This window comes from Neovison vison, chromosome 7, assembly GCF_020171115.1.
Source record: "Neovison vison isolate M4711 chromosome 7, ASM_NN_V1, whole genome shotgun sequence".
Lineage (NCBI taxonomy): Eukaryota > Metazoa > Chordata > Mammalia > Carnivora > Mustelidae > Neogale > Neogale vison.
Genome location: NC_058097.1, coordinates 157,475,574 through 157,491,804, shown reverse-complemented (window position 1 = coordinate 157,491,804; position 16,231 = coordinate 157,475,574). Strand labels below are relative to the sequence as shown.

The 16,231-nt window shown below is 39.5% G+C and overlaps 1 protein-coding gene across 2 annotated transcripts in view; it reads left to right on the top strand.

Moving 5' to 3' along the window:
- The window catches only part of DENND5A (DENN domain containing 5A), a 101,135-nt gene that overhangs the window by 22,782 nt on the left and 62,122 nt on the right, over nucleotides 1-16,231 (top strand). The window contains exons 2-3 of one of the 2 annotated variants that reach the window (XM_044258793.1): nucleotides 14,580-14,651; nucleotides 15,417-15,526. In XM_044258793.1, coding sequence (XP_044114728.1) covers nucleotides 14,580-14,651; nucleotides 15,417-15,526 — 182 coding nt within the window. The remainder of the gene's footprint in view (nucleotides 1-14,579; nucleotides 14,652-15,416; nucleotides 15,527-16,231) is intronic. The other variant, XM_044258795.1, reaches the window with a different exon arrangement.

Genomic DNA, 16,231 nt, shown 5'->3' with positions numbered 1-16,231 from the left:
TAACAGTCTGGATAAAAAGAACAATTTTTGTTCTCCTCAAAAGAATTGGGCTTTCATTGAAAACAGGTGGAAGGATGGAAATGAATTAACTGTAAATCTTGCCTTTAGTGAAGTCACAGTTTAGTGTACAGTACTGGCATTTAGTTCTCTCAGAGAGTACATGATACTGGATAGGGAGAACAGTCACATATGTTGGTAGTGACTAGAGAAAGCTGCCTAATAAAGGTAACATTTCTTTACCTTTAAGGATACCTTAAAGGTATCCTACCTTTAAGGATAGGAAGGACTTAGATCTAGAGGATGTGAATGGGGATGGGTAAAGTGTGGATCAACAGGGAACTCTTGGGCATGTTTAGGAACTATTGAGTCATCCTGTTTGACTAGAAATATGCTCTTCAGAGAGGATAGTAATGGAGGCTAGGGGAAACAAATAAAAAAAAAAAAAACCAAGGATGTGTCAGATAGATTGTATGACAAAAGAATAGTGGGGGAATGGAGAGATGATGGTATTTGACTATATTAGCTTGAAGACTGTTAGCTGCATCTATTGCCTCATAAATGACTCATTTGCAGGAAGATTGCTATCCTGTTAGTCATTCTGCTAGGGTCCTCATTTTAGCTTTTAGCAGACCTAATGATTTTCCAAGAAAAGGAGGATCAGTGTTTTTGTAGTGTTGTTGATCTTACTGGAACTGATTCATTTTCAGAGTGTGTCCAGACAAGAGAGCATGAGAGATACAGATGCTGGAGGAGAGCAAGAGTTGAGGTGGAGAAAGGTAGAGAGAAAGAACTGACATAGCATTTGTTCCTCTGGCTCTTTCTAAGAAACTGTGGGTTTTCACCTAAAACTTTTGGCAATAGTGGTGGCTTTAAGTCTTGGGTTTCTTCCAAGAACTGATAGAAGGCCTTAGCCTCCTGTCTGTTCTTACTAATAAGCTCACTTACTGGCAGGTTGTCTCCTCACCCCTTCTCTACCCTCTACCATTCACCATTTTAGCTTCATTTGTTACTTGTCCTGGATCTCTCTATTCCAGCTGCAAGAGGCTGTGACGAACCATCTGTTAGAGGGTCCTAACTGCTAGAGGTTAGGGCAGCTTGGAGGTTGATGTTGCTTGGTGCAGTGAAAGGATGCAGGAGATTTTGGGTTGCCTTTAGTTAGGGTGGAACCCTCTCATGAGCTGTAGACTGAGAATACTACTCTTTATTACAGTAGAGAATTTGTGGTTTTATGGCTTTTTAGACTTTTTGATGAAGATTACTTACCCACAGAATGTTCCTTTCTTTACACCAAAGCTGTACTACTACTACTACTTCTTCTTCTTCTTCTTTTTTTTTTTTTTTTTAACATTTTAGTTATTTATTTGACAGAGAAAGAGAGATCACAAGTAGGCAGAGAGAGAGGGGGAAACAGGCTCCCTGTTGAGCAGAGAGCATGATGCAGGGCTCAATCCCAGGACCCTGAAATCATGACCTGAGCCGAAGGCAGAGGCTTAACCCTCCGCGCCATCCAGGTGCCCCAAAGCTGTACTTCTTTACTGCTCTAAATTCCAATGTTCTAAGAGACATCCACTCTAGTGTAGCAGGTTAACAGAGTATTAGACAAGGGTGTCTGGAGGAATTTCTAATCCCATTTTGTGTCCTTCTTGTTGAGTGATTATTTCTGAGCCAGTTTCCTTATCTGTAAAATCTCTCTTAGGGCTGCGATGAAGTTTAATGAAATAATATATGTGTAAGTGGTTCAGTGGATTCCATGTGGTACATATATACTTTTCTTTCTCTTTTGCATTAAAAGTTTCTCATTCCATATAATATAGAGAGGAGGAAATGTACAAAGTAGTTGCAGTACAGAAATGGAATTAGGTTAATGTTCTAAATCTGAGTTAAAAAGTATCTTCTTCATCAGCTGGGAGAAATGCACTATTAAATTATTTATATTCTTTAGTGAAATCACTTTATCATAGAGATTATATATGGTCATAGTAGGTAGGGAATTCAGAAAATACAGAAAAGTATAAAGAAAAAAGTAGCTATCACCCATACTTCCACTTTCCAGAAGTCATATAGCCATATCTAATATTTTGTGTATTCATTTTTATAACTTCTTCTGAGTTAAAGTACTTAAAATATGTATGTCAAGCAAAGTATCATTCTTTGTAATTTATAAGAAAGTTATATTCATAGGTGCATAAGAACATCTATCCTTTTCTTTCTTTCTTTTTTTTAAAAGATTTTATTTATTTATTTATTTATTTCTTTGACAGAGATCACAAGTAGGCAGAGAGGCAGGCAGAGAGAGAGAGAGGAGGAAGCAGGCTCCCCACTGAGCAGAGAGCCCGATGTGGGGCCTGATCCCAGGACCCTGAAATTATGACCTGAGCCGAAGGCAGAGGCTTTAACACTGAACCACCCAGGTGTCCCAGTAAATAAAATCTTAAAAAACAAAGAAAAATTCATCAAGAAGCTGATTGGAAACTTGATGTTCATGGGGGAGGGATTGATTTCTGAGAGTTTCACTGGCTGTATAGTTTCTTCCCTGTAGTATGAAAGTCTCTAAGTCTTTTTTCTTGGGTAGGTCAGATTCATAGAAAACATTTCTCTAAATCTCTGCCTCAAGGACATAATCCCAGCTGCCTACTTTGTGAGAGCCAAGTAGTAGAAGGGGAATCTCAAATTCAGTATGTAAAATGTTTTTCTGTTTTTAGAATGATACCATTGCTTTCAGCTATGCCTTTGGTTTCCTAGCTGTTGACGCCTGATACCTCAACTGTAATCCCAAGTTATAGATATGCCCACTCTTTAAAATTTTTTAAAAAATTTTTCAATTGAGATAAAATTGACATATAATATGGTATTAGTTTTTTTTATTTTATTTTATTTTTTTAATTTATTTTTATTTATTTATTTGACAGAGAGAGATCACAAGTAGGCAGAGAGGCAGGCAGAGAGAGGAGGAAACAGGCTCCCCGCCGAGCAGAGAGCCTGATGCGGGACTCGATCCCAGGACCCTGAGATCACGACCCGAGCCGAAGGCAGCGGCTTAACCCACTGAGCCACCCAGGCAACAGGAGTACAACATAATGATTTGATACATGTCTGTATATTGTAAATGATGATCACAGTAATTTTGGTTAACATTCATCACCACATAGTTACAATTTTTTTTCTTGTAATGAGAACTTTTAAGATCTACTTTCTTAGCAACTTCTGCCCTTTTTTTTTTAATGAGCCTTTTCTTTTCTTTTCTTTCTTTCTTTTTTTTTTTTTTTATATTTGTTTATTTGAGAAGGAATGAGAGAGAGCACGAGAGGGGGAGGCTCAGAGGGAGAAGCAGGCTCCGTGATGAGTAGGGAGCCCGATGTGGGACTCGATCCTGGGACTCTGGGATCATGATTTGAGCAGAAGGCAGTTGCTTAAACAACTGAGCCACCCAGGTATCCCAGCAACTTTAATATATGCAGTGCAATATTGTTAACTGTAGTCACCATGCTGTACATTACATCCCCAGGTCTGACTTATTTTATAACTGGAAGTTTGTACCTTTTGACCCCTGACACCTATTTCATTCAGCTCACTTTCTTTTATCTCTCCCTTGTTAAGAATAAACTTCCAGTTTTCTTCTGGCATGTTGGAGGTGGCAGAGTGGGGAGAGTGTGTGGTGGGGTCAAGCTGGTTCTTTTATTTAAAAAAGAATTGAGATATGATTCATGTAACATAAATTAGCCATTTTAAAGTGTATACTTCAGTCATTTTTAGTTTATTCACTGTTGTGTAGCTATCACCATTACCTAGTTCCAGAACATTTCCATCATCCCAAACAGAAACTGTCCTTATCTGTTAGCAGTTAGTCCTCTGGCAACCACTTTCTGTTTCTATGAATATGTCTCTTTTAGATATTTCATATAAATGGAGTAATACAATATGTAGTCTTTGTAGAAAGAAGCCTGTGGCTTCTTTCACTTAGCATAATGTTTTCAAGGTTCATTTGTGTTGCAGCATGTAACAGTACTCCATTCCTTTTTATGGCTGTATAATATTCTATTGTATAGTTCTACAATTTATTTCTTCTTGAGCTGATGCCAGCTGGTTCTTCAATAGACTTTCAATCAGTCCTTCTGTTTTTAGTCCCATCTTTAACCCCACTTCCAGAAGTGCCTGATGCTACAAGTTCCTGAGCTTTTTGGAGGTTATATTATATCCTAGCTTTCTTTTATCTGCTGTCAGGAACCACTCATCCATCTGCTTTCCAGCTTCTAAAATTCTGTTGCTCTCACCTTCACTTTCATTCTGTGTCTATGCTACCCTGACCCCTACCCCTCTACTGTTGTTTTGTGGGGTGTTGGGAAGAGAGGCCCCAGCGGGAGAACTGACGCATGCCTTCTGCTCACAATTTATTTTATTTTTTATTTTTAAAAAATATTTATTTATGATAGAGTGAAAGTGAGAGTACAAGCAGGGGGAGCAGCAGAGGGAGAGTCGGAAGCAGGCTCCCTGCTGAACAGGGACCCTGACTCGGAGCTCCATCCCAGGATGCTGGTATCATGACCCTCTGAGTCAAAGGCAGATACTTAACCGACTGAGCCATCTGGGTGCCCCTTCTGCTCACAATTTAAAAGGTACAGTTTCCATGCTGGGTCAGACTGGAGGCCCAACAGTTATTAAGTCATGAAATGATCAAGCTGGGAAAATCCTTTCTAAATTAGGAACTTGACCTCTACTTCTTAATCTTTCATGTGAGGAAAGTGAGACCCAGAAGACTCAAATTGTTTAGGTCACACAACTAGTTAGTAGCCAAGGTGAGACCTTAGCTCCATCTCCTGCCTTCTAGGCTAGTTGCTTACTATTAATTTAGGCTGATTATGTTAAAATTTCGTATTGAGGAGAGAATGAAAATTGCTTACATTTGTCCTCTGCTGTTTCTTACTTAGAGATCCCAGTCCACTGGGTTTGCCTAAGTCCATTTTTCTGGAGGGGCTAGCTTTTAGACAAAAGTGCCTATGTACACAATAACTGCTGGGAGTCCTTTCTCTATCAGTAATTCAGTACAGTATGTACTGTATGTAATTCAGTACAGTATGTGTATATCCAACACACACGACAGTGTTCATTAGACTGACCTGAAAGTCCATGAATTTAATAGCTTGTTGCTTCCCATACTAAACAGAACAAATTACATAAGTTCAAGATGTTAGCTCAACAGATGTGTGTCCTACCAAGGTTTTTGGCTGGGCTAAAAGGAAAGCAGTGTCTACACTTGATATCTTGCTACCAAAGTTTTATCCTAGCTGTTGTTTGCAGCAGTTCTGTCTGGATAGGTTCTCAAATCCTAGACTCTTGTTAAAACTGGGTATATAAGTAGTTCAGTCATTTTAGAAATACTAGATGCAGGAGTTGGACTCGCTGAGGAGCAGCCTGGAAGATGTCAAGCAGGAGGCAAAACATCAATAAAAGTAATGGCTGTATCCCTAAATCTAAAGTTATCTGACCAAGAAAATATGTTGAGAAAGAAAGTGAACAGATCTACCTCCAGGGGAAATCAAAGAGGTAACAGATGGTTTCTGTTGCTTTCATTGAAAAGCCTGGAGAGCAGCTTTTCTGGGTTAGTGACTTAGATAGGACAGGCTTTGTGGTGTGTCCAAAGTGGGGCGGCAGCTCATTCTCTGCATTCTGGGTATTTGTGAACGTCTGACCCCTGAGTACACGTCAGCTGATGATGTGGGCCAAGGTACAGCCTGACCCTTCAAGGAGCAGGTACCCTCTCTGTGCCACAGGACCTATAAATTTACCTCAAGTTCATATGAAGAAGAGGTGAGGGAAAGCGATGAATGAAGTATAGTGTTTTTGTTTTTAAAGATTTATTTATTTATTTGACACAGAGATAGAGAGAGAGACAGTAGAGAGGGAACAAAAGCAGAGGAGTGGGAGAGGGAGAAGCAGGGTTCTGAATGAGCAGGGAGCCTGATGCGGGGTTTGATTCCAGGACCCTAAGATCATGACCTAAGCTGAAGGCAGATGCTTAACAACTGAGCCACCCAGGGCCCCGAGTGGAGTATAGTGTTAGATGGTTTTGTGTAGGTACCAAAACTCAGCTAGTCTTACTGTGTGTTTTTAAGCTATCCCCATTGAAAAACTGCTGATAGTAATGAAATGGTCACCTAAAAGGAGTAGCAAGGTTAATTCTTGTTTAGTTAGAAATTTGCATTCCCTTCTCTTATTACACTGTGCCTTATTAGTCAAAGATGGCCAGAGATGATCTCTGATTTATTCAAGAATTCAGAAAATTATCTGAAAGACAAAGAGGAATGAAATACTGAGGCAGCAAGTGAATTGTCAAAACACAAGCTGATTTTTCAACACGTACCAGATATATGTATGAGTTGGTAGTAGTACTGTTTCAATGGGCAGTCTGTTTTAGGAATGTTTGTAACAGGAAAAATACAGTGACATCTTTTAGTGCAGGAAGTAAACTGATCATAGCATGAGTGGCGCTGAATTGGTCACCAGTGTCACCAGCAGGATCAATTTTAGGACATCCCAGAATGCCAGTGCGCAAATGATGGCATAATAACCTGGTTGTATCCATTCCCAGAGGAAGAAAATTCTATCACTCTTGCTGTAGATAATGTGAATTAGACCCTATAGGATTGCTGTGGGTATGGTGAGGTGGGGCAGCCCATTAGGCCAAAGCCTGTGTTTTGGCCCTGGAGTAAGGGATAGCTCAGTTGCCTTTGAAGAGTTTGGTCCAAGGTTTAACTTTGGATGTTTGAATTGTATGACCTGAAGTCTCTGCTTTAAAACCTTGACAGGTTTTTTAAAAACATTAAACTTTTTATTTGAGGTAATTTCAGTTGCAGGAAATAGTTCAGAATTGAAACTCTACCCTTTACCCAGTGGTGGTAACTTCTTGCAAAGCTATTGGATGCTCTACAACCAGGATATTGACATTAATACACTCAAGTAAAACAATAGTTCCATCACCACAGAGATTCTTGGGCATTGCCCTTTTATAGAACCCTCCTTCTCTCCATCTCTGACCTCTGGCAACCACCAATGTGTTCTTCATTTCTAGAATTTAGTAACTTCAAGAATGGTGTATAAATGGGATCATATTGTATATTATTGGGATAGACTTTTCTCCCTTGTGTAGTACTGGTCTGCAGGCAATGAATTATCTTAGTTTTGTTTTACTTGAAAATATGTTTATTTTGCCTTCATTTTTTTTTTTAAGATTTTATTTATTTATTTGACAGACAGAGATCACAAGTAGGGAGGCAGGCAGAGAGAGAGGAAGGGAAGCAGGCTCCCTGCCGAGCAGAGAGCCTGACTTGGGGCTGGATCCCAGGACCCTGGGATCATGACCCGAGCCCAAGGCAGAGGCCTTAACCCATTGAGTCACCCAGGTGCTCCTTGCCTTCATTTTTGAAGGAATTTTTTTTTTCTTTCTAATTACAGAATTCTGGGTTGACAGGGTTTTGTTTGTTTGTTTCAGTATTTGTATGGTGTTGTTCCATGTCTTCTAATCTCTGTTGTTTCTGGTAAGAAAGCAGTGGTAATTTCAATCATTTCTTTTCCTTAATGTATCATGTTTCTTTGTATCCTTTCAAGAATTTCTCTTTAATAATCTTCCTCCTTTTATTCCCTTTCTTTAAAAGTTTGACTGTGATGTCCTATTTTTTATTGTCTTGGTATGTATTCTGCTTAGAATTCACTGAGCTTTTTGAACCTGTAAATTTATGTTTTTTACCAAAGTTGGGAAAATTTTGATCATTATCTTTTCAATTAAAAAAAATTTTTAAAAAGATTTTATTTATTTGACAGAGAGACACAGAGAGGGAACACAGGGGAAGTGGGAGAGGGAGAAGTAGGCTTCCTGCTGAGTAGGGAGCCTGATGTGGGGCTTGATCCCAGGACCCTGGGATCATGACCTGAGGTGAAGGTAGACACTTAACAACTGAGCCACCCAGGCGCCCCTAAAAAAATTTTTTTTTAACTCGTTTGCCATCCTTTTCTTCCGGGGCTCCAATTATATGTATATTAGACTTGTTACACCACAGATCTCTGGGGTTCTCTCCTATACTCTCCTTTCTCTCCTTAATCTTTTTTCCTCTCTGTTCTTCAGATTGGATACTTTTTGTTGATCTCTTTATTTTTTTAATAATTTTTAAAAATTAGGCTCTATGCCCAGTGTGGGGCTTGGACTCACGACCCTGAGATAAAGAGTCACATGCTCTACCAACTAAGCCAGCCAGGCACCACTGTGATATCTTTTGAAGTTCACTAACTGTTCTGCATCTCCAATCTGCTGTTAACCCCATCCTCTGAATTATAGTCTATTTTGCTGTTGAGATATTTTTTTTTCATTCATTATGGTCATAGCTGATTCCTCCCTCCCTCCCTCCTTTCCTTCCTAAGTTTTATTTATTTAAGCAAGCTCCACTCCCAGTGTGGGGCTCAAACTCACAGCCCCAAGATCAAGAGTTATATACTCTACTGACTGAGCCAGCCAGGTGCCCCGAACATAGCTGGTTTTTTTTTTTTTTAAAGATTTCATTTATTTATTTGACAGAGCGAGATCACAAGCAGGCAGAGAGGCAGGCAGAGGGAGAGGGAGAAGCAGGCTCCCCACTGAGCAGAGAGCCTGATGTGGGGCTCCATCCCAGGACCCTGGGATCATGACCTGAGCCAAAGACAGAGGCTTAACCTACTGAGCCACCCAGGCGCCCCCGATTATAGCTGTTTTAAAATCTGTCTGTTGACCATAATATTTGGATCAAGTCAGGGTCAGTTTCTGTCGATTGACTCTTCTCTGGAGAATAGATCATGTTTTCTTGTTTCTTTATATGCCAAACGATTCTGTTGAGTTGTGTCCTTGATGTTGATTATGATATGTTATAGACACTGGATTCTTCTTCTTTTTTTTTTTAAACCTTTCTCTAAAGAACATTGAATTTTGTTTGTTTTGTTAAGCTCTACCCTGCAGTGAATGGCAGTTTAAATCTCAGTTCAGTTCTTTTAGGAGAACTTATACACAGGGTTTGAGGCACCTCCGTTTGGTTCTCTTCAGAATTTCCCTTCCTCACTCCTCTGTTGTGGTTGCCTTGAAGTCTGTCCACTGGTTTGTGAAGCTAGTAAGACTGTGGGTTTTGATCTGAATTTTAGCCATCTTTCATGGCACAGACTGGGACCTGGCTGGCCAAAAGCCATTAACAGGAGACACTTGCTTGATGTCATTACCTATTTTCAAGTTTTGACCCTCTCTATTCCATCATAATCTGCTTGCCTTTTTGTTCCCTAGTACCTTCAGGTATTGTTTTTTATATTCTGTCCATGTTCATAGTTATCTGCAAGAGAGTTGGTTTCATAGGAGCTACTCTTTCATGACTGGAAGCATGGAAGAGTATTTATATGCATCATGCTGGATAGAAACAATTCTTCCTCTCTCTCTCTCTTCTTTTCTTTCTTTCTTTTTTTTAAAATATTTTGTTTATTTATTTGACAGGGAGAGAGAGCGAGCACAAGCAAGGGGAACAGCAGGCAGAGGGCAAGGGAGATGCAGGCTCTCCACTGAGCAGAGAGCCTGATGCAGGGCCCCATCCCAGGACCCTGGGATCATGACCTAAGCCGAAAGCAGACACTTAACCAAGTGAGCCACCCAGGCGCCCTATCTTCTTCTTCTTCTTCTTTTTTTTTTTGGGGGGGGTTCTTTAAAGATTTTATTTATTTGAGAGAGAAAGATAGAGTGAGTGAGCTGGGATGGGGAGGGTCAGAGGGAGAGGACTCCCTGCTGAGCAGGGAACTCAACTCAGGGCTTGATCCCAGGATCCTGAGATGGTGACCTTTGCTGAAGGCAAAGTCTTAACCAACTGAGCCACCCATGTGCCCTAGATATAAATTATTCTGTTGACAATCATTTGTAGTTTCACAAATGTTTATACTATCCTTCCCTTCTAAGAAACTGGATATAAAAATGCCTTAGGGGCATCTGGCTGGCTCATTCTGTAGAGCATGGGACTCTTGATCTCAGGGTTGTGAGTTCAATGGGTGTAGAGATCCGGTGGCTCAGTGGGTTAAGCCGCTGCCTTTGGCTCGGGTCATGATCTCAGGGTCCTGGGATAGAGTCCCGCATCGGGCTCTCTGCTCAGTGGGGAGCCTGCTTCCTCCTCCCTCTCTCTCTGCCTGCCTCTGCCTACTTGTGATCTCTCTCTGTCAAATAAATAAATAAAATCTTTAAAAAAAAATAAAAAATAAAAAATCTTAAAAAACGTGCTCTTAGCGGCACCTGGGTGGCTCAGCGGGTTGAGCCTCTCTCTGCCTTTTGGCTCAGGTCATGATCTCAGGGTGTTGGGCTCAAGGCCCACATCAGGCTCTCTGCTCAGCAGGGAGCCTGGTTCCCCCACTCTCTCTGCCTACCTCTCTGCCTATTTGTGATCTCTCTCTCTCTCTCTCTGTCAAATAAATAAATAAAATCTTTAAAAAAAATGTTAAAAAAAATTGCCCTTAGCTCTTGCTCTTTTTTCTTTCTTTTTTTTTCAAACTTCAAATTTTGTGTAAAGCTTCTTGAGTATATGTCAACTCTAATTACTGATAGGTTTAGAAATTGAAATACTTTTGTTTGGTATATCTAATCAAGGTGGAGGTATAACAGATGTGACCCATAAACACTTTCTTAGGGAATGATGGTTACTTTTATTTTTCTTCAATCTAAGCTGACACTATGTTCTGGAGAAGCTTTGTGTAATTTAACATAAACCAAGTGGGGATTGGACTGTATTGGGTCTTTCTCACATAGCTGTTTGGAACATGCCTTTTTGTATCTGCACTACTATTTCAAAACCATCACTGTTTCCCACAGATGTAATACATTTATTATAAATGTGTGGCTTTGAGATTTTGGTGAATTTTTTTTTTTTTTTTTTTTAAGATTTTGTTTCTTTTGGAGAGAGAGAAAGAGTGAGCCTTATTGGAGGGGGGAGGGCAAAGGGAGAGGAAAGAGAATCTCAAGCAGACTCCCCACTGAGTGCAGAACCCAGTATGGGACTTGATTTCACAGCCCTGAGATCATGACCTGAACTGTAATGAAGACCAGGATGCTTAACCAACTGAGCCACCCATACTCCCCTTAGTGAACATTTTCTGATGACCTTTCAGATGACTTCAGATACAAATTTTGGGGATAAGATTTTTTTTTTCTTTTTTTAACTCATTCACATACATGTGTATATTTAAAAAGAGAGAAGTTTGCATTTATAGACTTCTCATGATAAAAAAGGAGAAATAATGTTGTCATCATTAACCCAGAAAGCAGTTATTTAGTAGTGCATATGTTTTATTTTAGACTATGTAAGCCTACCAATTTAGGTTCATCTGTAAGTGGTCAAATGTTTCCTGCCCAAATTGGAGAAACATTTGGAGCTGTGGCTTCTGACTTTTTTGGGTCATGGAACCCTTTGAGTATGGAGGCGCCTGAGATGGTTAAGCATCTGCTTCCAGCTCAGGTGCTTAAGTATCTGAGAATCTGGAGGCGCCTCAGATGGTTAAGCATCTGCCTTCAGCTCAGGTCATGATCCCAGGGTCCTCGGATCGAACCCCAAGTCTGTCTCCCAGCTCAGCGGGAAGCCTGCTTCTCCCTCTTGGAAGCCTGCTTCTCCCTCTTCCACTCCCCCTGCTTATGTTTCCTGTCTGTGTCTCTCTCTGTCAAATAATAAATAAAATCTTAAAAAAAAAAAGAATGATGAAAATTGCGTTTCTCTTTAGAAAAATGCACATATTTTCATACAAAATTTTGTAAAGTATTTCAGAGAGTTCAGGGGTTGCTTTGAAGCTTCTCAGTTGTAAGCATCCCTTATTTAGAATTATTCAAATCAAGCTAGTTACCAATGGGGTAGATAGCAATACAAATGTCGGTTTGTTTCTTGCTTGGTCAAAACAGAACAAGTAAACAAAGAACCTGTTAGAAGTCCTTGTAAGGCGTGCAGGCTTAAAAAAAAAAATCTCTTATGGTTTATCTGAATTGTACTTCCCCAGGGACAGATTCACAAAGATAGACCGACACCTAGTTGTCTAATTTTTAAGTTGCTGTTAGAAATGGGCCTTAGTTCTGGCATCCAGACCTTATGACATTTGTGGACTCTATATGTGTTAGGCAAATAAGTAGTTACTATTTCCAGGACAATAGGACAGTTGTAGTTGCATGTCTTATTCCTAGTATCATTTGAATTTCCAAAGGTCTAAATAATTAGGGATTTAAGCGATCTGTGACATATGTACAGGTTTCCTGAGGTGGGTCTCTGTAGATGTTACTGAAGCATTAAGTCTCTACTGCTTAGTCTGAAAACTTAGCCCTCAGCCAATGATGAAAGACTGAATTGTTTTAATAAAAATATCTTAGGTTTGTGAATCCCCTTTCTCTGTGACTTTTCTGACACTCTGTATAGGGTGCTGTAGTGAACATGGTTTGGTCTCAGGGCTCTCATACCTCTTATACACCCCCTTTCTCCTTGCAATGAAAATACTATATTCCCGGTACTGGTCCAGTCCAATACACAGAAGGACTCATGTCTAAGATTGGCAGTCTCAGTGGTGCCTTTACTGACTCTTTTTTTTTTTTTTAAGATTTTATTTATTTATTTGAGAGAAAGATCACAAATAGGCAGAGAGGCAGGCATAGAAAGGGGAGAAGCAGGCTCCCTGCTGAGCAGAGAGCCCAATGTGGGGCTCGATCCCAGAACCCTGAGACCATGACCTGAGCTGAATACAGAGACTTAACTCACTGAGCCACCCAGGTGCCCCACCTTTACTGACTCTTTGACAAGAGATCTTTACTTAGCTTGTTTGAAGAAGGGGCAGGAGGTAAAGAGGTGCTGCGAAGGATAGAGGATCTAAAGACCACTGTTCTTGTGATTCATAACCTCCCCCTCCTCTTTGTCTATACTCCATTTCAGTTATTTTCACCTCTGGCCTTTTCTCACTGGTTGTTTGAAATGGTCTATTCTATCCTTTGAATGCTCATTATGTCTTGGGGTCACCTCATAACTATCTTAAAAAAAATATGCTTCTCTAAAGACTTTCATTAAGGACAGTGGAAACTGCCCTGATTCCTGTTTCTTTTGAAATATTTTGTGGTTTTTAGTGGGGGGATTTTCTGGCCTAATAAGGAAGAAATGAGGAAACTGACAACTACAAGTGAGGAGGCTTAGAAGGAAGACATAGTTATCTTCTCAGAACTGAATGAGTTTAAATGCATATTCTGAGTATTTCAGAGTGTAGACAAGATCATTATGTCAGCTGCTCGCTGTTTAATTTTTCTGTACAGTGAGTGCAGCCTTGCCAAGGGTGTGTTCACAGGCGTTACTGAAAGCTTGAGACTAGCTGTACGTAGCTGTAGGGGCTGTATTGCTACCACTGTTACCAGCTGCCTGCTGATTTTGCCAGTCTTTAGTGGAGATTACAAAATGTATTTTGAGAGATGAAATTTTCTGGAAAAGAGTTTCGGAAAACTCAGTTTGGAAGAAGGCAGGAAATGAGAGGAATTGAAATTGTGTTACTGGCTTTACTTGTCAGAAGTTGAAAGTTATGAATAAGTGTGCCTCATATGATGTTGATGACAAAACCTGAGAGAAAGTGGAAATGAGTGTTTTTAGTTATAAGTGATAGCTTTCTGACTGGAATCCTTATTAATTTCTGGACCAAGTACCTTAGAGTTACTATAAACTCTTTAGAAAGCTAAGATGCCTCTGGGATGATTTAGAGTGAAGAACTATGCGACTTTAGGTTTATCCCAATCCTGTTTCGGAAAAATGCAACTTCCTTAATCACTAGCTCCTTTGGGTTCCAAACCAACTCAGAACAACTATAGAACAGAATTTGTTGTATCAGCTAGAACATGTGAGCAGGATCTTGTGCAAGTGTGCTCTCAGTGGTTGGGCCACATAGAGTAAAGATCTGGAGCCTCCCAGATAATAACTTCCCTGTGAAGTGATTATTTGTGTATATTCTTTTTTCCTGTACATTTGAGAGGACAGGTGCTTCATTTTGTTCATTTCTGTCCCCTCAGTACCCAAGGCCCTTGTATGACTTGATTATTCAATAAATAGGTATCAAATTCATTCGAATTGTTTTTGATCATGTTTTCCACATATTTTTCCATGACTCCCACTAAATTTATTTGTTTGAAGTATTTGGATACATTTAATTTGTCCCCTATTCCCTAACTCCTTAGGAAAAGCAGTATTTGGGGCAGGATACTTTTGGATAAAGTAGCAGTGACTTTATAGTAATTTGATACCTGTTGAGCTCTTCATCTCATTATGCTGCATTGTAATTTTTTTTCCCCCAAAGAATTGTGTTAGTAGTTTTAGTTAAGATTGATTTTAATGATGTAGAGTAGAAATTATGAAAGGGCATCACACAGAGTAAGGGTAAGTATTATTTTGTGAAATTGTTTTAGGCAAATTTATATGTACACATCATGTATGTGTATATTGCTTCATGATGTAACATTTGTTTCATACTGGAGTCATGGTCAAAAAAGTTTGAATAATATTGCTTTATTGTAATACTCTGTTATTTCATTTATCATATAGCATTATGCCAGTACATACAGGCTTCTAAAGCCAGGGATGGTGCCAGCCCTTTCATTTCCAGTACGACTGAAGGTAAAAACAAAACAAAATTGAGAACACCCAAGCTTTCTGGTGGCTTTTACCTGTCTCTACAGTGGTATTTTGTACCTTTGACCTTCTAACTTTCTTGTGCCCTTTTTTGGCCAGTAGGTTTTTCATATTTGAGTCCGTCTAGGTGGTGGGTTCCTTGCTTCTTCCTCTTTTTCACTTTAATGTTCTTTATTTCAGTATATTCTAGTGTTTTTAGGGGAGGGAGGGGAAACAGGAAGAATTTTAGAAATTTCAAATTTTTCTGAATTGACAAAATACCTCATTAGATTTACCCTGAAATTTGCTTTTTTAAATGTTCTTCAATCTTTTAGTCCCTTCGTGTTTTTTCAGAGATCATAGAAATGCATACTTTATTCTGAATTTAAAATCATTTATGCTTCTATGATACCAGTTGACTTTAAGCAAACTAAATGTGGTTTACAGGGAAAAAAAGGTGGATATAATCCTTTGTCATTCCTTATGCTGTTTCCACTCCCAAGAAGATTAACCAGTGGTTTTAGTAATAATTCATTTTCAAGAAAAGAAAAGAAAAGATAGCTAGTGATGTCCACTCTTAACCACACTAAACCTTTTCAGCTTCTTTACTTACCTAATAACTTTAATACCTTTCCTCTTCTTAGATGGTTGGCATACTAACTCCTTTGCCTTTATTTCTGTACCTTGCTGGATTACCAAGCTCAGACAGTCATAACTCCATGATTTTGAGGGACTCTGTAGAGATGATTTGCTTCATTCTTTTTCTTGCAGGAGAAAATTTTGAGCAGACACCCCTGAGACGAACATTCAAGTCTAAGGTCCTTGCCCGATACCCTGAGAACGTAGAATGGAATCCCTTTGACCAAGATGCAGTGGGAATGGTTAGTATTTCTTAGCTACAGATATGAAATAATTTACAAATGAATTTACAGTAGAACTGTGAATCCAGACTATGATAGCAGCAGTTCCACTAACTACCAGTAACTTTTGAAGAAGGGGCTGTCTGTATATTACTCATGATTCTGCATTTTGATAACATATCAGATACACTGAAAATCACATTATTTCTGTTTTGTCAGACAAATGCATAGTAATGGTTCAGTGAACTTTAAGGTACTGAGCTATTTGGTTGCCTATAGTACTGAGATTATATGGTGAGTCTGATTTAAAACAGTTTTCTCTCATTCTCAGTTGTGTTTATCTGGGTGATATGGTAGAAATGGGTATTTTGTTTCATCCTAATTTTGGACAGGACAGCATTTTTTTTTTTTTTTTTTTTTTTAATATGAGAGAGAGAGCATGAGCATAGACTGTGGGGAGGGGCTGAGGGAGAGAGAAGCAGACTCCCTGCTGAGTGCAGAGCCCAACTTGGGGCTCAACCCAGGACCCTGAGATCATGACCTGAGCCAAAAGTCAGATACTTCACTGACTTTTATTTGTTTACTCCAGGCTGCTAGGAGATCATATGGAGATTGATTGATTTAGGTCAGTTTGATTAGCTATCCAAGTTTTTTATATAACCCATCTGAGTTAAAATGAAAAAAGTGTGTCTTTATCCTGATTATGTCATCTCCTTGCTTTATGTG